Source organism: Pterocles gutturalis, unplaced genomic scaffold, assembly GCF_000699245.1.
Source record: "Pterocles gutturalis isolate BGI_N339 unplaced genomic scaffold, ASM69924v1 scaffold5531, whole genome shotgun sequence".
In the NCBI taxonomy this organism is placed as follows: domain Eukaryota; kingdom Metazoa; phylum Chordata; class Aves; order Pterocliformes; family Pteroclidae; genus Pterocles; species Pterocles gutturalis.
Window position 1 is genome coordinate 114,851 of NW_010105361.1, and position 23,955 is coordinate 138,805.

General features: G+C 39.5%; 1 protein-coding gene across 1 annotated transcript in view; it reads left to right on the top strand.

Annotated features, from left to right (window-relative positions):
• Positions 1 to 23,559, top strand: part of LOC104471866 (protein FAM188B-like) — a gene marked incomplete at its 3' end in the record, with an annotated part of 23,870 nt that extends 311 nt beyond the window's left edge. Inside the window, exons 2-7 of the mRNA XM_010087361.1 lie at positions 1,855 to 1,974; positions 2,778 to 2,986; positions 7,221 to 7,479; positions 8,016 to 8,434; positions 23,032 to 23,090; positions 23,450 to 23,559. Coding sequence (XP_010085663.1) covers positions 1,855 to 1,974; positions 2,778 to 2,986; positions 7,221 to 7,479; positions 8,016 to 8,434; positions 23,032 to 23,090; positions 23,450 to 23,559 — 1,176 coding nt within the window. The remainder of the gene's footprint in view (positions 1 to 1,854; positions 1,975 to 2,777; positions 2,987 to 7,220; positions 7,480 to 8,015; positions 8,435 to 23,031; positions 23,091 to 23,449) is intronic.
• Positions 23,560 to 23,955: the final 396 nt, after the last annotated feature.

A 23,955-nucleotide genomic window follows, 5' to 3' on the forward strand; every position in this document is an offset into this window, starting at 1 on the left:
TGCTTGAAAAGCCGTGATTCTCACCCCCTCGCGCCTGCAAAACCCAAGATTAAATCAAGATACGCAGTTTCAGTTTGTTTTTTTTTTTTCTCCTTACTTATCTATCTTGCTATTGTCCTTGTGTTAACAAGATGCAAACACAACCTCCTAGGACAAATACTTTAAAAAAAATAAAAAAGGACAAAGGTTCTGGTGCTAGAGAAACTGGTAACTTATCTTTTTTTTTTTTTTCTTTTTCTCGCTCACTCTCTCTTTCCTTTTTTTTTTTTTTGTTTGTTGTTGTTGTTTTACAATTTTCAATACTAGCTTCTCAGACAGCAGATTTATCTGGGGGGAACATGACAGGCAGAAGGGGAGGCAAGAGGCCACTGTACTTTTCACAAACTGAATGCTGTAAAGGAAACTTTCTGCCGTACATTGGTTTGGGGAGTGTGGGATTGAACAGAAGAATAGGCATCTTCCCATTTCCAGGTGAAAGCATGTACCACCTTGTATTTACATTTAATCCTAAGGAAATATTGCTGATGTCCAGCCCAGTCAGTCCCTCAGTGTCAGGAGCAAGTTAGCTTGTACCAGAAATTAAACAGTCACTTTATTAAGTGCTACACAAGCCTCAGTTTTCTTCATGTTTTGCATCTGGTCTCCAAACGCACATTTTCAATGTTTGTGAACAAAGTTAAAACATTTGCCAGCAGAATTTGAGATGCAGAATTCTTTATTTGCCATTTACTTCCAGAAGTATGAGGGGCTCAAGTCTGTCTGTTCAACTCATTGCAGAGATTTTTCAAATGAAAGACATTTACACTTCTGAGTTAGATACCTGTAAATTATAAACTGAATAAAAGCATAAAAGGAAAGGGAATGCCCTGCTGGTAGAACAGACCATACAATAGTAACTTAGACTTGAATTCCTGCATCTATTTCATACTATATACTCGGGTGTCAAAACAAGGTGCACAGATAATTCTTATGTGCTTCTGCACAAGTGTTCCTCTGCTTCCCCCAAATCTTTAATAAACATCAGAGACAACTGTGATAACAATCCTTTGTCACAACTTCTCTATAGTTCCCTAAATCTGAGCTGGACAATCCAGCTGCAGAATAATAAATGCTTTCTTCTAACAACAGACCTTCAGAGAAGGAATCGGGACTTCTTCTCTCAAAGTAGTGATCTCCTGTTGTACCACTTAAAGTGGTTTGGGATCTGACTCTGACATTTCACAATAAATCAGTCTCTCCTTCCAGAAGGTGAGATGCCCATACCTTTTTTCTCTGAAGTGTCCAGGTACTCCAACTACGGATTCAAAGTAGCTGAGGAAGTCTGAAGATGCCAAACTAGTTGATGCAATGGAGATCTGAATGTTTTCCAGCCTGAGACTGGTTAGAATAACCTCAAGTCACAATAAAAGTTCTGAAACCTCCTCTGAACCCACCAAGAGCTAGCGTACACCTGATGTTCAGACTTTATAATTGCCCGAGTCAGAACCACATTCATGAAAAGCTGTATCACATCTTGATGGAAAAAAGCAAACTCAGTATTTCTGGAACTATTTGAACCAGAAGCCCAGCTATCAGCAGGGGCCTTCATCCAGACCCGTCAGTCTTGTGAGGCTGTTTAGCAGCTGAAGGTCTTTTTTTTTTTTCCATGTTTGATAATTTCCACCTCACAAACAATATTGCTACTTTAATTATTTTCACATCTGTGCGCTGGAGTAATGCAAGATTGTACCATTAAGAGTTAGCTTGTTACTAATTACTGCCATTTTAATGTATCCAGAAGTTTCATATTCCATCCAACAAAGAGGAAAAGTTTTGGTAAGTTTTACTCTGACATTTGACACTTTTCCTTCTCAGGGTTTGAAGAAAACCATCACTACCATGGACCGAGAACTTCCACGTTCTGCACTTAGCATCAATAACAGGAATGAACTTCGAAATGTCCTACATCTGCACTCCTTGTACAAACAGAACAAGGTAAGGAAAAAGATCATGCTCCCTGAAATATTTTTGATTTAGTCCATAAACCCAGTCCCAGGGTAACTCACAACTTAAGGCACCACAATGCTTTTCGTAAGCAACATGAGGCTACCCTATAACAAGCCACTTAAACAAAAATTCTCCCAGTGCAGTTGCATTGCTGTAGCAGACATTGTAACTTTTTTTACTTAAGCCCTAAAGTTCTGTGGTGTTTGTTTGTTTGGTCGGGTTTGGTGGTTTTTTGTTTTTTTTTTTTTATGAGCTGCTCATGTACACAGGACACATTTTCCAGAGTACTGTTGGAAAACAGTATAACAGGTGAGGTGGGTGTTGCCCTCTACTTAAGGGTTATCCCAAGCACATGGATAGAATTCTAGAGTCCATACCATTCGCCAAATTCTGGTAAAATAAACCCCAAATACTGAAGTTGGGTACTAAAAATACTTGCATTTCATCCTACATCTGAAGTTGACCAGGTAACGTTAGAAAAAGTTTATTCTAGCACAGTTACCATACTGTGCAATGTTTAGCTAAAATGAGAATAAGGAATGACCATAACAGGTTGTTCTCTATCATGCTGACTTCATTTAACACAGCAACACCTTGCAGCTCTTGACATTCTCTAGCTGACATCTTCCAGTTTCCTGGATTGTTTGGACAGTCACATCTGGGATAGACCCATAGGCAGCTAACTCTACAAAGTAGTATGTTCAGCTACTGTACAAAGAATATCCTATGTTAGGCTGCAGCAAGACTAACAAAGAGTTTCAATAGTCACCAAGAACTTTCTTTTTGGATAGGCAAAGGAGAACCCACTGAAAACACTTCTTGAAATTATTACCAATTACTTCCTTGAGCACCGTGGGACTTCCAGAAGCATCAGTTCAAGTTCTGCTCCGTCAGCTCCTCAGAGTAAGAGCTCAACATCTCATCCATCTGACTTCTCGGATGGAGATCATATCCAGGGGAGTGCCATTATGCCCGATGAAAGTGAAACTCCAGCCACCAGGTACAGTCTTATTTCTTTCTATTTGCTCTGTCACAGTTGTGTTTGTTTTTTTTTGTTTGGTTTTTTTTTTTTTTTTAAATTAAATGAGGCTAATAGTGTTTAAAGTGTTATCATTTGTACTTTCAGCTACACTACCTTTTATTAGTTATCCTCATAACACAAAGCTTAAATTTCCAGATTATTAAAATCTCCTATGCAAGCCACCCTTCAAAAATGCTTTTATGTCCCCAACCAATTACAAAGATTGATAACCTCAATTACATCTTTCAGTCACTGAAGCACATAGAAAACTGAGCTTTTATGCCTTGCAAACTGGAAATACTCGAAGCATACTGTGATGAGAAACTAACCACCTGCATTCAAAATACAGGTATATTCATGCCTTACATAGTAAAAAGCAAGGCCTACTGTCTTAAATTCAGTATTGTTACAAACAGTACAGGTTCAGTTATTTCCAGCTTGCAAAACACCTGAAAACAGCATGTAACCAAGTTGTTCAATGGCATTTATTAGTGCCTCAAGGTGGAGTAAGAGCCCTAACTGTGCTGTTAGAAAGCTTTTAAAATGGGCACAAAGAGTAATTCACCTTCCCAGCCTTGATTCTCAGGGAATTAATCTAATTTTATTCCTCATCCTAAACACAGCATGCTCAGGGTAGCCAAGTCTGACCATCAGCGCTTGCAAAACCCCTGCAACTCATTCCTTCTAGGGGAAGAAAGCTGAGATTTTCAAAGTTAGTGCTACCAGCTGAGAAGCAACACTTGAAAAAGCACAAGTGCAAAAGAAGGATTAGCTGCTTCTCTTTCAGCTACAGGAGCTTTTAGCATGTTGTCATTGATCTTCTCTCCCCCTGTCTGACACCATCCCACCTCACGCTGCCTCAGAGCTCGAACCTGCCTCATTTTCTCCCCCTGCCCCAGACACTGCAAGTTGTTCCACTCCCCCTGCGAGCCTCTCCGGTGCCCACAGACCTTTCTTACTACACCACAAACCCTTCTGCTGCAGAGGAATCCACTAACAGCCCCCTCTGACACCGAACAGCAGCACCCAGCAGCGTTAATCCTGCCCTGCCCTCCCCTTACCGACCCCAAACAAAATGGCGACCCCTGCCACCCCCCCGAGCTGCTTATATCCCGCTGTGCGTTCCCCTCCCCTGCCCACCCTGTGCAGGCGGGAGAGTGGGGGAAACCACAGAGCTCGTGTCCCAGACTGGCTGTCATTGCTCCGGAAGTGGTGACCACTCTGCTATATGCTGGAGGGCACTCTATGGTTTTAATCCTCCCCTGGCGGGAAAGACATGCGCAGTGTGGTGGTGGAGTTAACCCCCCACCTTCCACACACACACCCTCTCCCCACACATTGACCCACACGCACGGAGGCGCTCATTGTACACACGTAGATGAACACACAAATGCAAAGAGGCAACGTTAAGTCCCACACGCAGAACAACATAGAATCATAGAATAGTTTGAGTTGGAAGGGACCATGGAGGCCATCTAGTCCAACCCCCCTGCAGTCAGCAGGGACATCTTCCACTAGATCAGGTTGCCCAGAGCCCCATCCAACCTGACCTTGAATGTTTCCAGGGACGGGGCATCTACCCCCTCCCTGGGCAACCTGTTCCAGTGTTTCACCACCATAAGTGTAAAATACTTCTTCCTTACATCTAGTCTAAACCTCACCTCTTTTAGTTTAAAACCATCACCCCATGTCCCATTGCTACAGGCCCTGTCAAAAAGTGTATCCCCATTTTTCTTATAAGCCCCTTTGAGTACTGAAAGGCTGCAGTCAGGTCTCCCTGGAGCCTTCTCTTCTTGAAGCTGAACAACCCCAACTCTCTCAGCCTCTCCTCATATGGGAGGTGCTTCAGGCCTTCAGCCATCTTCGTGGCCTCCTCTGGACCCGCTCCAACAGGTCCGTGTCCTTTGTGTGCTGAGGGCTCCAGAGCTGGACACAGTATTCCAGGTGTGGTCTCACCAGAGCAGAGTAGAGGGGCAGAACCACCTCCCTTGACCTTCTGGTCACGCTTCTTTCGATGCAGCCCAGGATACGTGGTGCTGTGAGGAAGGGCCCTTCTCCATCATGGCGTGGCCACTGTCCCTCAAGGGACAAAGTATTCCCCTTCTCTATTCCAGCCACTGGGGCAGAGGGGAGCAAAAATAGCAAAAATAGCAAAAATAGGAAAATCAGAAAGTGAAAAGCATAAATACCCAACTGTTCGCGTGTACAAGCTTGGAAACATTACCCAGCCACACACTGAAAGCTGCCAGCTCTGGAGAGGGGCAAAATCCTGTGCTGACTTGCAGGTTTGTATCTAAATCCTCTGTGATTTTGTGCTGATTTTCATGCCTTCATGTGCACCAAACTCACCAGTTATGCCTTCCTGAGGTGGGCAAGGCTGAAGTTGGCTGGAGTTCCGAGGAAGGAAAAAATGTGAGTGATGGGAATGTGGGTTTTGTGGCCTGTCCTGATAGAAATCACTATTTGTACCTGATTTTTCTTTCAAAACCAGCTGAGAATCTGACCCTTGGACACAGGTGGGCACTCCCGCATGAGCGGCTACATTTCTCCCTTGGATCAGGTCTTGTCCCAGCTGTGCCATTTGTCTGCATTTCAGCAGCACAGCCGCAGGAAGAGGCTGCAGAGCTGCCCTAACAGGGACTGTCGTGGCCAGGTTGGCAGTTTGTTTCAGCCACGTCCTCTTTCAGCCCACAAAATGAACCGGTGAGAGAAACACCATGGCAAAGCGCACCTCTCTGATCCTCCTAGCCGTTTCTGTCCCCTCCGGCCGTGAAAAAATCAGGCATTACCAGGTCAACCAGCCGGTGCTTCAAATTAGTTTTAATTTCAACTACCTGGTTAATTTTTGACAACACTTTCAGGAGTGGAGAATATAATTAGACAGGTACTCTTCACTGGTTTCTTAGTAAAGAGTCTTTGTTCCTTTTAACTTGCCCCTCTCGAAGTTTTTTTGAATGTCAGTAACTGTTGAAACTGTCTCTAAGCTGACACACTGTCCCCTTTGGCAGTGGGGGGTTATGTGGTCCTAGGTTAGGAGTAACAGTCCTGAGATTTTCTAATACTCCCAAAGACTGGTCATGCTCCCTTCAGTTCACATATGCAGCGTACCTTCACAACACGAGACATACTACTTCAAAAACCAATTTTTCACTTGTTATATAAAAGGAGTGTTTTCGTGGTACAAGATGCTTCAACTCATGGAATTGCTTTACTATGAAATAAGATGGAGAAAAACATGATAGAGTGAAAAACAAGTTCAAGGACACTGATTGTAAAGAAGTCTAGCATTTGCAGGTTACGCAGAATATCAGTTTATCAGAAGAGATCTCAGTGAAGTGGGAATTACTCAATAAATAATTTCCATTTAAGAGTGATCCAATATTATGCAGACAGTGAAACAATCCTGATGAAGAAAATTGGACTCATCGTGATTTTTTACAGGCTCAAATGATGACTTTTTTTTTTTTTTTTTTAATAAGAACATGATTTGTTAAAAGATATTTTTAAGAGAGAAAGGAATATTGTGTTGTACAAGCAGAGTCACACATCCATGTGAATCTCACTTGCATTTCAGAAAAGCTTGTTTGTAGCATTATATATGTGTAGGAAGACAGATACAAACAGTGAACTACACCTTGTGTTGCTACCTGGAGGAACAGGCTGAAGAATACAGAAGAGGTCAGATGACAGCAGTGTAGCAACCTATTTTGCCCAATTACAATAGTACCTTTTTTTTTTTTTTTGAAGTAAAATAAGTGTTCTACATTTGAACAGAGAGTGAAAGGGGTCAGTAGAGTCAGTCTAGGTTATATGATAACAGAGGATGTTAGCAAAAATGTTAACAAATTTTAAAACTGACAGCCAAGCAGATGGAGGAGGAATGGAAAAGGCTGGTAGTAGCTTAGAACTTGCCTGGTATGATATATATAGTTTTATTTCTGTTATTATATGGCACATATCAAACTAAGGAAGCATGTGATTAAAGTGTTACACATATTATAGGCAATTGTGACACATTATAACGATATTGAAATAATGTCGTGAAGACCTACATATGGATGTTTAAGTGAAAAGCGATTATATTTGAGTACCATTGCTAGATAATAAATAACTTAATTTGACAGCAGTGCTTTAATTAGCCAAGTGGATGTTTTCATTGATTTCATTGTGTGTTATCTTGCTGCTTGAAGTTTTGCCTTTTTCATCCTTGTAGATATGATGTTGAGAATCCACTAGATAAAATCCTCCCATCCAGAAAATATCAGCACAGAAGTGAAAAATGCCACACGGGGACAATACAGAACAGCCACTTACCCTCTGATGGGGATAAGAAGTTAAAAGATAGTCGAGAAGATTTAAAAGCGGCAACAATTTCTGAGGAGCTGAAATCCACAGTGAAGGAGAAATCAAAGCCCAGGTCTGGTCTTATTGTCAGAGGAATGATGGCTGGACCAGTCGCAAGTTCCCCAGAGGTGATTTCCAACACTTACGCCATAGATTTTATATGTAACCTCCAGCGCTAAAGTAATTTGAAAATAATATATAAAATGGCTTCTGCATGCTAATCCATTACATCTGCCATCTGAAAATATGCGGTAGGTTAGTATGAATTAGTTGGATATTGCTAAATTTCTATTTGTAAATAGAGAATAAATACCTGTAGTGTGCAGTTTTTCCACTAAAATGTCTTATATGTCTTGGTTTCCTGAGCTGGGTAAGAGCCCAAAGTTATGCTTTTAGGAGGTATTGTATTGATGTTCGTGAGTAAAAGAAAGCAGTTTTTAATGGTATATAGCATCTTTAATGTTGTTTGAATTTTGACTAAAAGTGTATGTCTGTCTTGTTTATTATAATCTTTTGTTAAAATCTGATTGACTGTGTGACTTGATTACTAATCATAAACAAATTGCTCAGCCCAGAAATTAGTGACAGAGCTTTCCTTTGCTTTTCATGTTTATTTAAAGATCCTCAAATTTTAATCTATGGTTTTAATGGCACTTATTTCCAGGATCTGCAGAAAAGGAGGCTTTCAAAACGATCCATTAGCATAAGCAGTACAGGACAGTTCAAGGGTGAAGAACAGGAAGAAAATTACCTGAGTGTTCCAAGTGCTGATTTTCAAGAAAGCAAAGGATCTTCAGGACAACTAAATATGGAGTTTGCATCAAAGACTATGCCAAGCTCACACACAAGTTCAGCCTCTGAAAAACTAAGAAGCATCCCCAAAGATACAGATGACTCTTTTGCCAAACTGCTGTCTGAAAAAGAGAGAACCAAGACAGAAGACAGAAAATCAGTGCCAAGCTTTGGTACAGACAGCAATGAAAAAAGCCTTAAAGTGAGTGCCCCTCACAGACATTCAGGAGCTGGAAGAGAGAAGAGAGAAAGATCCCTCAGGAAAAATGAGAGTTGTTTGTCAGGCCACAGGTAAGTGTATTTGTAAGAATATTATACTAAAAAACATTGAGGAAACCTGATGAAGGACTAGGAGTGACCGAGGTACGCCTACTGATTTCATCTCAGTGAAAGTAGCTGGAAGAGGTGAAGATACTGAAAGGTAGATATATGTTAAGATTTGATCTACTAACATTTGACATCCCAAAACACTCAAGACTTTCTTGGTTGGTGGAGGAACCCTAGAGGTTCTGGTTTATCTTTACTGCTTCAAAAGGGACTAGTTACTAGTTCAGACTTGGATCATTTAGACATCTAAGCAGCACAGGTGACTCCCACCTGTGGAGGTCATCTGCAGTGTTCCACGGAGACATTGCTCACTCGTTGGGAAATAGTGTTTATTCCCTCTAAATATTGCAGTAATACATCGAGAAAAGCTCAGAGGATAAAATTAAGGAGTACCAGCCAAGTGCATACATATGTCCGCCTGGTTCAGTGCAGTGCTGTGTAGTGATATCCAACCCAGGCTGGTTTAGCTACCAGCACAGAAAAAAAGTAGAGACACTGCAGGGTGTCTTTGAAGCAGGATAGCCTGTGTCATTGCAGTATTTAGACTAAGCCCAGTTAGCATCCCACTCCACCATGATGCTGCAGCCACACAGCTCCTGTGTCTCAAAGTATTTTAGTCAAAACTTAGCTCAGATTTTTTTTTTTTTAAATTGTGCTGCATTGCTTCACATCAGTTTAAAAGCTTTAGAAGAGCCTCCTTCTGTGATCTCCAAATATGATTTTTGGCTTTTCTCTGTCTTATACTCTTAACTTTTTTTTTTATTTTTTTTTTTTTTTTCTGTGCAGAATTTGAGAGGAGTGGGATACATGGGATTTTGTTTGTTTGGGGTTTGCTAAAGCAGTAGGTCCCAGAATGCCACACCTCAAAGCTGGCTTCATAGCGGGGCTGTGACTTGGACTGGGTTTTGAAACGCTTCAGATTTGAGTCATCCATCAGAGTTTAACTAGTCTGGAATTCTGAACCACTGAAGGTGCTCGAGGTTTGAGCAGTGCAGGGCAACTGTGTCCTATCCGTGCATATATAAAATCTACATAAAAAAAAATTTCTGCCACATTATCTAGCACTTCTCAGCAGCAGCTCTTAGATAAATTAAGCAGGGGGAGAGTATCACTCTGCCCATACTACAGATGGGAAAACTGAAGCAGGAAGAGAGAAATCTGCACGCTACAGGTCACACAGCATGTCAATAATAAACATGCACAGGGCTCAGGCACCTAGAATGTTGGTTTTGTGGTGCACTCCCAGTGCTGGAAGTGAGCATGTGTTATATTTGGTAGGAATATTTTCGAGTTTATATCACCTGCTGCTCCATAAATGAAGGCACATGACATTATCCTCGTCTGTGGGCCATAAAGTAGTATTTCTGTTTTACTAAATGTAACAGCAGCCAGGTTTGTTGCTTTTGTTAAGTGCTAAAAAACCTCATTAATATGCTCAAACTGCAGCCACAGATTTATTTAAAATTCTTATTACTATTTTATTTTCCTGTTTAATTTCTTATAAATCTCAAGACACAGTCTGTTGAGACTATGAGGAAGCAATGATATATTAGGGGTCTCCACATTTATGTTACAGGCTGTGGAAGTTAACAAACTGGGGATCTAACTGGAGCTGCAAATGGTCCAGGAGTGGCCCTTGCTTCCTGTTTGGAACTAAAAAGCAACTGCAAATAGCCACCAGCATTATGCAGTTATTTACCTGTGTTAGCTAGCTTCATTTGTAAAAGATTATTGAATAACAGGCCAAAGTACTACAGTTTTAAAATCCACAAGAGGTCAGTTCTCCAGTGTGTACTGTACTGGAAAGCTGAGCTGTGTGAGATTATGTCTGAACGCAGGCAATGCAAGTCCAACTGTTGCTGAACTGGAACTGGTTCCTGCAGATCCACCTTTGATATTCTGCTTCCAGAAGGATTTATTAAGTCTTGTGTGAATGCAGAGAGCCAGCTCATAAGTCACTGTGGAAGCAGAAGCAATGGGGTCTGATTCCACACAACTCTTGCTTCCTGTAGCTTGACAGAGCATATAAGGTAGTGCTAACCCATCGCTTCATCCTTTCAAGTTTCAGGATGGTTTATTGCTTCATGCTCAGCATTAATTGAGGCAGAGAATACTGCTTCAGTGGCCTTTTCACAGCTCCCCAGCAAATCTGAGAAGAGTAAGTGTATGCCTGGTATTTGATAATCAATGAATATATAGTACATTATTTATCAGTGTCAAAGGCATATTGGATGGATTATATTCTTTGGGAAGACTGTGTCTGACCAAGAAATCATAGAATCACAGAATGGTTTGGGTTGGAAAGGACCTTAAAGATCATCTAGTTCTAACCCCTGCCATGGGCAGGGACACCTCCCACTAGCCCAGGTTGCTCAAAGCCTCATCCAGCCTGGCCTTGAACCCCTCCAGGGATGGGGCATCCACAGCTTCTCTGGGCAACCAAATCTCTTGTACTAACATCACTCAGCTGCCGTTGGACATGCTGGCACTTCCTAACCTTATACAGTAACTGTGGATTGAGCAGAAAAGGAGAAGCTGGACTGAAAGGGGGCTGCCCCAGTGCTGTGCTCCATTGCTGTAGTAAGCGGTTTGAAATAGTTCCTTCTGAGGTCTGGTTTGGTTTCAGGAAGAACAGAAGAGGGAGCTCTTTCCTAAGCAGAGTCAATGCAGTCTCTTGCCAGAGGAAAACAGGGACATTCCTGCCAGATGATTTGAGTTAAAGCCAGTAGAGCATTTGAATTCATGCTGAGCTCTGAGCTCCTGAAAACTCTCACTGAAATCAGCAGGACTGCTGTTACCCCTGAAGTTAAGTGGGAGTAGCAGAGAATGGAAGTGAGACTACAAATAAACATCGACCATTACCATATAAGGCAAGACTCCCATATCCCTTTGGCCAAATCCTGCAGCGTCTGAGAGCCTTTCAGGGTTTGGCAAAAGTGCTTCAGCATTTTGAGGCATGAAAAATTACAATGTAGGGAGCAGAAATTTGTCTGTATCCTCTTCCATTCTCTATTACTGCTATCTGATGACTGACATGAATGCTAATCTAAGTTTTTAGAGGAGTAGCTGCAAATCTATATAGGATGAACCACAGCTGGTTCATGCAAAGGCATCTGCAATTCTGGTTTGTTTGGTTTTGGGTTTTTTTGGTGGTTTTTTTTTCCATAGAAAACTAAAGACATACAAATCTTATTTTTCCTTCCATTTGCTGTACTTTTGGGTTCTCCTTTCTCATATGCAAAACATGCTATTGCTGCATACAGGCTGCAGGCATCCATTGTCTACGTGTGAGAAAAAAATGAAGCAAAACCACTTCCATGCTTCAAACAAAAATCTGAATGTTATTGAATAAATGCTTACAAACTGAGTGGGCAGAAATACCTGGCTATAAAAATATCCTGGGGAAATACAGATCCACAGTATTTTGACTGACACATTTTAATGAAAGAAATGATCGTGCTTTTATTTAATCAACTATCTAGTTCTTAGCTACCACATGAAGATTGTGCAGTGGGTAACTGTGTTGAGAGGCCAGATATGTGATTTGATATTTCAATCGCATAGTATCAACATGCAGTTAGACCTCTGAGTCCCATATTTCACATAAAAGTTTGTCCTCATTAAGAACTGGAAGTTCTGCCTTTGTGCAAATCGACACCATTTTGCTGTCTTGATAGTGAGGAGGCATTTGGATTTCTATGATGACCCAAATTAAATGCTTACTGGCAAAGAGGACTGTGCAATTCCAGAGTGAGCACTAAGTTTTGAAAAATGATGGACCAACACATCCACCACAGAGAGGAAAAAAAGAGTAAATTCTTTTTTTTTTTTTTTTTTTGCATTGCTATTGCTGCAATTCCTTGTTTGTTTTTAGGCAAATGGAATGGAGTTAGTGAATCAATCAAATGGAGACTAATGGTACAGATGTAGTATTTGCATGTTTGTTGAACTGCTACTGCTGAGAGCATCTGCTTTCAAAATCAGGCAACTCTCATGGTGGTTTAAAAGGCAAGTGCTTAACTGCAGTTATTACCTAATTGCTCATAACTGCAATAAAATACTGACTTTTAATAGAAAACTGCTTGTTATTTTTTCAGTATACTCAAGACTTAGTGTTGATCCCCTTGCATTATGTAATGAGTGCACCACATTCCTTTAATCACAGAAAAATAGAGGTGAAGAACAATTTGTTCACCTGTGCCTTCAGTTATGTACATTGTACCTGGCAATTTGTTGTCTCAGTTCTTCCCCAGAAAAGGGAGAAAAATGATCACAAAGAATAAGAAGAAAAGGATTTTCTTGTATTACAGGAGGAACAGAATTTTTTGTTCTGTTGGTCAATGATAGCTCTCTGCCACAACTGTGTTCTGTTCCATGTCACTGGGAGGTGTTCCATAAAGAAATATAACGTGCTGTACAGTTTACATACCAACTTGGATGTAACTGTGAATGCCATCTATATGCCTTTTTTTTACAATTCCTTTCTTTTTAATTAATCAAAAAAAAAAAAAGCAATATCTAGGTGGCAGCAAATCTTCATGTATCTTCAGCTGTAAACAAACAACAGCTGATTTAATTTCTCGATTCATCTTGTTTTGTTTATTGTACCATATATGTTATGGTGTTGGGGATGGTAACTGTGCTGGGCCCTGGCAGCTACAGGAGTTTATTATAAGGACAGTGTTTCCATCAGAGTTTTAAACTTACTTTTCTCAGGAATTGTATGTCTGGCTTGTCATATTCTATGAATTTAGCTTTTACTAGTTTAGATATAATGCTGCAGTGGTCACAGTACATTTCTTCTTTACTGCCTAAATTACATAATAGTAGCACAATCATGAATATATGAAATAAATAAGGAAGGCTAAAGGTTTGCTTTGACAGAGAAGTAACTGATCAGTTTGCGTATACAGAATTATGTCAGTGATTCCTCCATGCTCCTAAATTACATAATAGTAGTACAATCATGAATATATGAAATAAAAAAGGAAGGGTAAAGGTTTGCTTTGACAGAGAAGTAACTAATCAGTTTGCGTGTACAGAATTATGTCAGTGATTCCTCCATGCTCCTTCATAGCAATTTTACTTAGCAAATTAAAGTTGACATTTGTGCCGCAGTGTCACTTCAGTGGAGAGTTTGAAACCTCATCTATTTTTTCAGGTCATTTTGATGCTGTTGTTTATAATTCATTCTCAAAGGAACATTTCTCACTGTTCTCCTTTTTGTTGAGTCCTTGTGCCTCTCAGTAGTATTAGTTGTGTGCAAGGTACAAGCAAAATGTGGATGACTCAATATTTTTTTTTAAATTTTGATATTTTCAAGGGAATAAAAAAATTGTACGTTTAAATGTACACAATTCAACTGAATGATCCAAGATTCCAGCTAAAGAGTTGCTGCATCTGTAGTTATCATTTTGTTAAAATGCTCCAAGTTCCACCAGAACTTGGGAGAGATGATGTTGAATTTGTGCCTCAGTGTCACTTCAGTGGAGAATTTGAAATCCCACCCATCCTTTCAGGTCGTTTTGATGCTGTTGTTTAGAATATATTCTCAAAGGAGGATTTCTTACTGTTCTTTTTGTTGAATCCTTGTGCCTCTCAGTAGTATTAATTGTGTGCAAGGCACAAGCAAACTGTGGATGACTCAATTTTTTTTTTTTTTAATTTTGATATTTTCAAGGGAATAAAAGATTGTATGTTTAAATATACATAATTGAACTGAATGATCCAAGATTCCAGCTAAAGAGTTGCTGCATCTGTAGTTATCATTTCGTTAAAATGCTCCAAGTTCCACCAGAACTTGGGAGAGATGATGTTGAAGGAACAGATCAAAGGTAGCAAACTATTAAAGGCTTTTCTGACTTTTTTTAACTTGGGCAGAGCCTTGAACGGCAGTGAGGAAAGATTCTCTGCCACCTATAATATCTTGAGATGGGGTCAACCCTCCCTTGAGCAGGGCAGTTGGACCAGATGACCTCCAGAGGTCCCTTCCAACCTCAACCATTCTGTGATTGCATGATGCTCCTTAATGCTGAATCCCCTACAAGAAAGAAGTATCTACCACTAAGCTGAACACACAGAATAAAGAATGAGGGTCTATAGTAGAATGGAATTAATGATCTTCAGGAACTGTAAAAAAATAAATAACTATTGAAGTTGATGCCTGACCTTGGATTAAAATCTTTCTATTGCTTTTCCAGAATAACCATGGTGTATAGTGAGTTATTTCGGAAGGCTAAATGGTTTCAGAAAGTCAAGATTTCCCCATGTTTCAAAGCTTGAGCAAACAAAATTGGGGAAAGGCAAGCAAAACCACTTCACAGCAACTGAAAAAATGTTCTTTTGTCTCAGCTACAGACACATGCTACAGTTGTTGCTTATGCAGCCTCTGAAGTTCAAGTGCTCTCCTGATTTTCTGTGCCCCTTAATTCTCTCAATGTAAGGTGTGGTGGTGATGTGGAAATCCTCCAGTTCTCAGCTGAATAGTTTCCAAGTGACTAAATCTGAGCTGGCTGGCTGTGTTCTGACTGGGCAGTTCTGCTGTGTAGTGGAACCACCTTATGCTGGGTTAGATGGGCAGATATTATCTGTAGACCTCAGTTTCAATTCTGGTTATTAAGAAGAACAACATATTGAGATGTTTGAACTTCTAGTTTTCGTGTATAAAGCCAACCACCCTCCCTCCCCCAATTCCAAGAAAAATAGTGTAGAAACTAGAATCAGAGTGGTGAAAGAAGAAAAAAGTGTAAAAGTGGAATCAAAGAAAGACCCAAGGGAACAAAAGGACTTAGCAATCAGGACATGAAGTTAAGGATATCTTGCCAATTTCATGGAAACTAAAAGGGAATGGCTTTCAGGCAAAAATAAATGGCAATATTGTTACATCAGAGCAAAAGGATACAGCAGTGGATCCCATTGTCCAAAGGCAGAGATCTATAAGGCAGTTTCAGGAGCAAGGAAGATAATTAGTTCTCCACTCATGCTTTAATTGTGAACAATCACTCTACTTATCCGGTTCTTCTAATTGCGTCTGCCATACCCTTCTTTGCCTTGCCATCGGTCTTGGCTACAGACTGAATGTGAGCTAGTGGTTTCCTTCCAGAAGCCTGCCAGTGCAGATGGATATTGCAGACAGTAGGGACTGTTTATGAGTGTGTAGTTTGGCTTCAGGTGCCTTTTCCAACCAAAACCTAAGGGTCTCTGATGCACTTTGTCTCCACCACCAGGAGAGCAAGTGCCAGTGACTCCACAGCCAGAATTTCTCTTCCTGCAATAGTCTCTCAACTGACTTTGCCTTAGCTTGGCAGTCTTTAGTGGATCCCAAAATATCACTCATTATTTGGTAATAAGCCTTTTCCTAGCAGTGCTCTGCCTTCTAACACAAATAAGGTAGGGTTAGGGAATTGCCATAGATACCAAGTTCCTTAGTGGAACATTACTCATATTTCATAGAATCTTAGAAATTACAGATGGAAAAGACCTTTTAAGGTCATTTGTTTCTATGGCAGATTATTCATTACTATATATATTTTTTGCTGTAATACTTTTTCCAGGTCTTAAATGACTCAAGTGACACCTCTCCCCTGAGAATAAATTCCAGTGTCTAGCAGTCCTTAGTCGTAGGAATTTTTCCTTTATATTCACCTTGAATTTGCATTTTTCTGCCGTGTTGTGCATAGCTGGAGTTGATTTTTGACTGATCTGTCTGTTCCTTGCTACATATTCACATCTGCTAAAATACTTCTAAATATTTCCATGTTCCTTTAGGCTTTTTTTGTCTAAAACTTATATCCTCTGCTTATACTTTTACCTTTCCTGCTCTGAAATTTTGTTGTTGTTTTTCTGTTAGGTATTATTGATTTTTTTTTTTCCATGTATTTAAGGACTGCTCTAACTATGGTCCTTAGCAGATTAATATTCATGCTTTCTGTTATTAACAGGAATAAACCAGCTTATTTTCTGTCTGAGGACCAAGCCTATACCTGTCAGTTATACATGACTGAATGCCTAAAACTGCCAAGATGCTCTCACGCATTTTTATTCTGCATCATTCCTGGCCACAAGCTGTGCCGATTTACATTAGAACATTGGCAGAGAATGTTGGCCATGAGTTTCTGAGCAAGTCCAGAGCAGGGTTTGATGTTCCCTCTGTCCGTATAAGCAACAAAGCAGAGCACAAGCACTCCAGGAGGTTTCTGGACTGCACTGATGATAACTTCCTGATGCAGGGCATCGAGGAATTTTTCCCTGTGTGGGTGGAAATGCTGGAACAGGTTACTTAGGGAGTCTGTGGCATCGCCATCCTTGGAGATACTCAAAACATGACTGGACATGGCTTTGCTCTCTTTGAACCTGACCTGAGCAGAGGGTTGGACTAGGAAAGCTCCAGAGGCCCCTTCCAGCCTCAGCTCTTCTGTGATTCTGAATTCATGGCAGAAATATGGGTTGAAGCAGCTGCTCTCTTTTAAATATAAGCTGTCTCTGAAACAGGAAAATAATGAAAGTTAGTATATGAATGTTAGGTGGCATAAAGAATCTTAATCAACATTCCAGTTTTAATTGGATTGTTTTAAATAAAAATGAGTTTCTAACTCAAAGGAAAAATAGTTCCAGCAAAGTTATGCAATATACTTTATTTACCCAACAGTTATGATTGGCTCCAGCATTTTCTACTATGCATTTTGATGTAAAAATAGGTTTTCTAGGGATAATGGATGTTTTTAAATCTGTACTGTTTGCCCAGTGGGCTGTAATATTTCACTGTTATATACAAAATCAGTGTGTCATGTGAGATTGCTTTGTCTAAAATAATATCTGGCATTTTGGTAAGCAATAAAGTTTTAATCCTGTGAGATGTTGAGCAGTTCCTAAAAGTACTCATCACCTTGATAGCCTATTCCGTGCAATGAGATCTGAGCTCGGATGGCCATATTTTTATAAACTAGGACCTGTTTAAAATCAGTCAGAAAACCCCAACTGATTTCAGTGTATGCCAGCACACTCGGTGAGATGCTGTATTATGTGAACAATGTCTGAGGAATTCATTAAATTTTTCCCACTATGAGAGGAAGAGGATGTGTTGGGCAATGGTGGCATTTCTAGGAAGTAGGAGTTTAGTCAGAGCACAACGTTTCAGATAAAAGAATGGAAAGGAATGCAGAGTTGGAGCAGCCTCATAGTAAATTACCTTTGCACGTTTCCTGCCATCTTTCTCGGTTTGTGATCTATGCCTAGCACCCGGCATTGTCCTTAAGCCACATGAAGAAGCACATGGCGTCATCTCAAGCTTTCGTCAATGCTTCGGTGTGGCTTTGTAGACAGGAAGCATGGTAAGAATAGTGCGGTCGGCACCTTCCCTGAGAGACTAACCAAAGCCTCCTGGAGCGTGCTCTGCTGCCAGCCAGGGAATAAGTCCTCATTTGACTCTTGCAATTGGCAATGAGAAGAATGGCTGCCAGACAAAACAGGGTCATCCCTGGGGAATGTGGATTTAACTAGCCCATGTACAAAAAGAAAGAGAGAGATTGGAGTTGCCAAATCACTCAGTAGTGAAAACCTTCAAATATCTGGAGTTACATAACACCTTTTCTAACATAATGCTTGGACCGGATAAAAGAACCTAAAATAAAAGTAATGAACTATTGTGACTTTTGTTTTGTGCCAATGGATTTATGGCATCGGGGCCTTCGACATAACATCTGTGTGTGCTGCCATTTGCCCTTTTAGTATTTTTCCAGCACTCCATAGGAAGAAGCACTTTGCAATTACTGGAAATGGCAAATGGCTTCTGTATCATTTCTTTATTTTTGGAAAGGATGTAAAACTGGAAAGGTCCAGCCCATTGCCTAAAATGCATTCAGTCAATTGAGAATTTGCCCTGTTCATGCAAACTCTAGACCTTCTCAAATGTAAAGCAAGAACAGACAGTTCTATTTTAGAACTGGTAGAAATGGTAGAGCTTCACACCCTTTCCTTTCGCTGTGTCTACATACAGGTGTCTGGGGGAGCACATTATAAGAAATTACATGTGCCTGAAAAACAATCAAATGTTTGCCGGTAGCACAAGGAATTTTTGTTCCCCTATGTGTTACCGTCCCTAAAATTATGTCAACAGGAGATAAAAGCTCTTTCTGCAGTACATGTGCTCACCATTAGGCTGTTATCTGTGTTTGCCTTTTTTCACAATAAAACGAGATCAGAGAATTAGCCCACTCTCCGGTGTAAGCTCTTCTTCCAACTTAACATTTGATATTAGCTTTCATGAAGATAATTTATTTTGCTCAAATCTGTCAGGTTACATTAAGAAATCTGAGGTTTCTGACGGAAATATCAAACCACAAAAATTCCACATTGTTACAAATAAATGGCCTAAAATTTGAAAGCCGAAACCGGACAGAGCAGGTACTTTGTATATGACAAGTAGAATGGAGGGCTGTATCCACCTCCACTGATGTGAACTGGTTGAGTGCTGACATCTGGGAACCCTTCTCAATGCTTTACTTAATGTCTCTTAGCTGGTGTCTTGTTGGCATCTTTATTTAATGGGATTCTATCTCCCTATTTTATTTTACTGATGCTTCTTTATTTTCCTGGCAACTGTGTTGAGTTGCTGAAGGTAATGGTCAGTTCACACGAGTGTTACTGTGCTCCTTGAAAATTCTGGTGTGGGGGTGTTGCACCAAAAATCTTTGATGGAGTATGAATAAAGGAGCTACACTTTTATTATAGTAGGTCTGGTTTTATAGCTGGACATAAATATTAATTTGTTTCCTATGATGGAGCTTTCTCTTCAGATGAGCCCAACTCATTCAATTCAAACCATCTTGTAGCTTAACCTGTGATTATAATTTTTTTTCATATACAAACCTTCCCAGCAAAGGTGTAGTTTTCTTCTGAATTGTCACTAGAGTTAATAAATTTCATCAGGACAAACGCAGGTTCATGTGTGAGCTTATTAGAAATGACCCTTTCAATGACAAGCTTTTCATGTACCTTTTTGTAACTGTCAGTGAGCCACCTGTTCATAAATTAATTTTTCATACTGCTAATGTGACAATCAAATCACATACAGGTCTCAACTAAAAAAGAAGTTTGGAGCTCTATTACCTTTGTCAACCAGACTTGCAAGCATGGCAGAATTTATATTATCTTCTTTACAAGGTCTTTTTCCCATAGAAATATGTTGCCTTGTATTGATTATGAAAATTTCCTTTGCATCTTTACAATTCCTTTGAATAATTCTGGTTTTATAATTTTGTCCCAAAGCAGTTGCAAGCTGAATCACATATAATGACCTTGTCTACCCTTTTGGAAACAGTAACAGAATCTGTTTTCTGACCTACTCTCCAGATCTTACTCACTATACCAAGTATACTATACTCACTATACTCACCATGCGTATATGTCTGTATATAGTGTAACAGGACAAGACCGTAGGATTGCTTTGCGATTTGGGCATCCTTCTGACACTAAATTGTTATGCAGAAAAGATATATGTCCAGTAGAAAAGCTGTTCTAATCAAGCAGTGAAAATAAGTTTTGCCAACGTAGTCACCTTGAAGTCACCGATGACCAGTGTTTATATTTTAAGGCCCACAGTGAAAATAAGTTTTGCCAACATAGTCACCTTGAAGTCGCCGATGACCAGTGTTTATATTTTAAGGCCCGTTGTTTATTCAGCCTCTTGTGTATGGCAGTATAAATAGGAAATAGTGGAATGTACATGCGTTATTGTGCTGAGAAGTGTTTTCTCTGTGAGTTCAGCTATTCTGCATAAATTCAGTTTTTTGCAGCCCATGAAGATCGCATAGGAATGTTCAAATATTTAGAGAAAGTACTGTATAGTATGTTTATAATGAAACACATTTTCTTCCTGTTCCATTTTTCTGCCATGATGGATGACTTCCCCCTCCCTAAGTATTCTAACCATATGGTTTTACGTGTACAATAAATTTTCCTGGAACAGTAACCATCTGCTGACATGGAAATTGCAATAAATGTCCTGACAGTGTTTTGAGAAACACCAGTTCCCCTTAAGGAGGGAACCTACACCTGCAAAAATACCCCACTTAACCAAAAAACACCCTACATCAATCTTGGATGTCAGCACTTTCCTCAGCTTGATGGGAATTTCCTTGTGCCTGGAGAATTCAAAGCACTTTGCATCCTGGGCTTGGTTCTTCCAGGAATGGGTGTAGAACCAAAACCTTTTAGGCTTTCCAGAAAGCAATAAAGTTACAAAATCTCGTGCCAGGTGAGCTATATATGAATTGGACCACAGCTGACTTTATTTTCATGTATAGATCTTTTCAGATGAAATACTGTCGAGGAGGAGAAGTGTTTGGCAACAATGAATTAAGGGTGCTAATTTGATGTAGGGAGTGATCTACGTGCCTAAACGTAGGCATATAGTGCTATTTGAGAGTCTAAGGTATCCAAGACATCTGATGAAGCTAGGAGATATGATACAGTACCTGTAGGAGATCCAAGCCCTTCTGAAGGGCTATATAGACCTATACAGTACCTATAGGAGATCCAAGCCCTTCTGAAGGGCTGTATAGACCTATACAGTACCTATAGGCGATCCAAGCCCTTCTGAAGCAGAGACTGAGGCTGGATAGGATGCTGCAACCTGGAGTGCTGCATCCTTAAGTGTTAAGACCTCTGTTTTTGCAAAAATGCATCAAAAATGGGTTGACCTAGGAAGAAACACATTATTCTCTAGGAAACAAGAGACAATAATGTGCAATCTCAGAGAAAAAAAATGTGGATTTTGGTTATTGTCTAAATGCAATTAAGTGACATGAGTACTTGGCTGAAAAACATTTTATTGGCAAATTTCATGTCATTGAGACCCTTTCCCTGACCAGGAGAGATGAAGATACTAGCAAGTAGCTAACAGAAAGAAATCTCAGGTGAAATTCCGTATTAGCAAAAAGCAAGGGGAGAACTGATTGTGTTTTAAAATATACTACAGCCAACTGTATTACACTGTGTATCCCATTAAAAGTATTGTTATGTTCAGTGAGATGTCAATACCACTTATACTGATGTAAAAATTTGCTCTCAGTTCTCCTATTTGTATTAAGCATCCTACTGGTCATCCTATTTCTTTTCACCTCAAATTCCTACTAACATGGGTGATTCGTTTCCATTCTATCTTTTCTGAATTGTAGCCATCCACATTTCATTGCATAAATCCTTTAAATTCTTTTTAGAGAAAATTAAAAGTGTTTTTTTTTTTTCTTATAGTATCAAAGGCTGCCTCCCAGTGAGAAAGGTGCCAAAACGCTTGTTTTTTTTTTCTTATAGTATCAAAGGCTACCTCCCAGTGAGAAAGGTGCCAAAACGCTTTTAGACTGGAAAAGTCCTGAGTGTGATATGTCTGTATTCTGTTTTTATTCATCTTTCACACACTGAAAAAGGAAATTAAGTTAATGGAAAGTATGTGATATGACAGCAATTGTTGCTATAATAATATCGTGCCTACAAAGAATGTTGCTGAGGAAATTATTCCATACTATTTTTGAAAAGACTGTCAGTGCAATACCTTTTTTCCAAAGTAAAAGCCAATGATGCTGTATTGCTCTTTTGAAAAAAAAAAAAAAAAAGACCATCTTTTTACAGTAGTTATTTGAAACCTTTTCTAAGTTCTGAACTCATTTTGATATGAATTCAACAGGAAGAATAAACCCTTCTCATCTCTGAAAATCTAACATTCTATTTAAGTTCTGACTTCACAGCCAAGTTTAAATGCTTAGTCCTTTTAGTAGTTAACATGAATTTTTAACTTGTTATTTATGCAGTATATGATTAAATCCCAGCAGCAGTTGAGCAAATGGTACCTTTTAATGGATTCAAAAATTACCCTGGTAAAAGAAGCCAGTCTAACACCTATTCCCACTTATATTATTTGGATATTTCAAGCAGTTTAATGAGTAATTTGTATCTCATCCTGATCCTCATCAGGGATGTAAATTTCATTTTATGTCCCGATCCTTCAAACTCAGAAGCAGTCGCATATGCGTGAATATCCTCCCTTGAAATTCAGGGCAGTGTAAAATCTGCCCGTGTATATGAGCTTGCAGGAGCTGACATATACTGAAATCACACAAATGAAATGAAACTGATGTTGAAACAGGACTGGAATCCTGAATGAATTACAGAGTATTGCTCTGTGCAATCATTCCTGATGAACTTGTGAAGTTCAGCTTTCTTCTGCTGAAAGTTTTTGCTCTAACACTGTTTATTTATTTATTTATTTATACAAAAATCTTAATAAGGCTGAGCTCCTTTTTATAGAACATTTTAAAAGCTGAAGGTGAAAGCCATTGAGGATGCTTTTTATCTGTCTGCTTCTTTTATTATCTCTCTCCTCACACACCCACACACCCACCCCTCTGTGTGTATATATACAGATCTCCATATATATATATATCAACACTTGTAAAAAATTATATCTTTGTGTGGGCATACTCCATATTTCTTCTTGTTGATTCAAACAACTCTTCTCTTTAAAAGTGAACATTTAATCTTTCATGTTTTAACTCATTTTAATGCAGGAAATCTCCACCATCCACTTGCTATAAAGAAGACCAGACGAAAGATGTCCTAGAATTAGGTAAGTTATGTCAAGCTTCAGTTTGGCTTTTGCCATCTTATTCTCCAGAGCAGCTGTAACCATATATGTATGGTTTGCTTCTTTTGTAGCTCTTTAGTTGATTCAGAGTAATTGCATTTGCTACTAACGTCTTGCCTAAGATTGATTGAAGAAATTGTTAAGAAGTAATCAAAGAAAAGCTGGCTCATATCTTTTTTTATCTGTCATTTCTGGACAAAATTATGTTTTTTTTTTTTTTATAAAGACAGGTGACAAGAAAGTGTTAATTGTCACATTGATGACCCCCTGGCACCGAGCCTGCTGGGGGAAGCAATTTTTTTCATCCAACACACTATCTGATTTTTTTTTTTTTCTTTCAGTTGATGTTGAGGGTGAAGAAACAACTGGAGAAATCAGTAAGAGCATGGATCTTTCAACACTGTATGTGCTTCAAGTGGTACCAAAGGCAATTGATATTTCTCTTGCAAAAGTAAGACTAACTGTGATGGTAAATAACAAATAGATGTCTGAGAATGTTATTTCAGTTAAGTTATCGAAAAGTGCAATGGATTGCTCTGTGTTGCACATTTGGGTGTGATTTAACATGTGGTGTATTGATTCCTGAGGATATTCCTTATTTGCTATTCAGATGAAAAAGCAATGTAGGGATGCCTGTCCAAAATTCTGAAAAAATACGAGAAGAGCATGTTGGAATGCATTAGCCCGCTTGAAACATAGATAACATCTTTAATTGATGAAGCTTGTATTATTTTATTAATGATTATTCTCCAGTCCTTTACATAGACAATGGTTCAGAAAAAGTTTATTATTCCCCCATCACTGTGTCTTCCTTGCTTATCTTCCTTATTTGAGCAGAGATGGAACT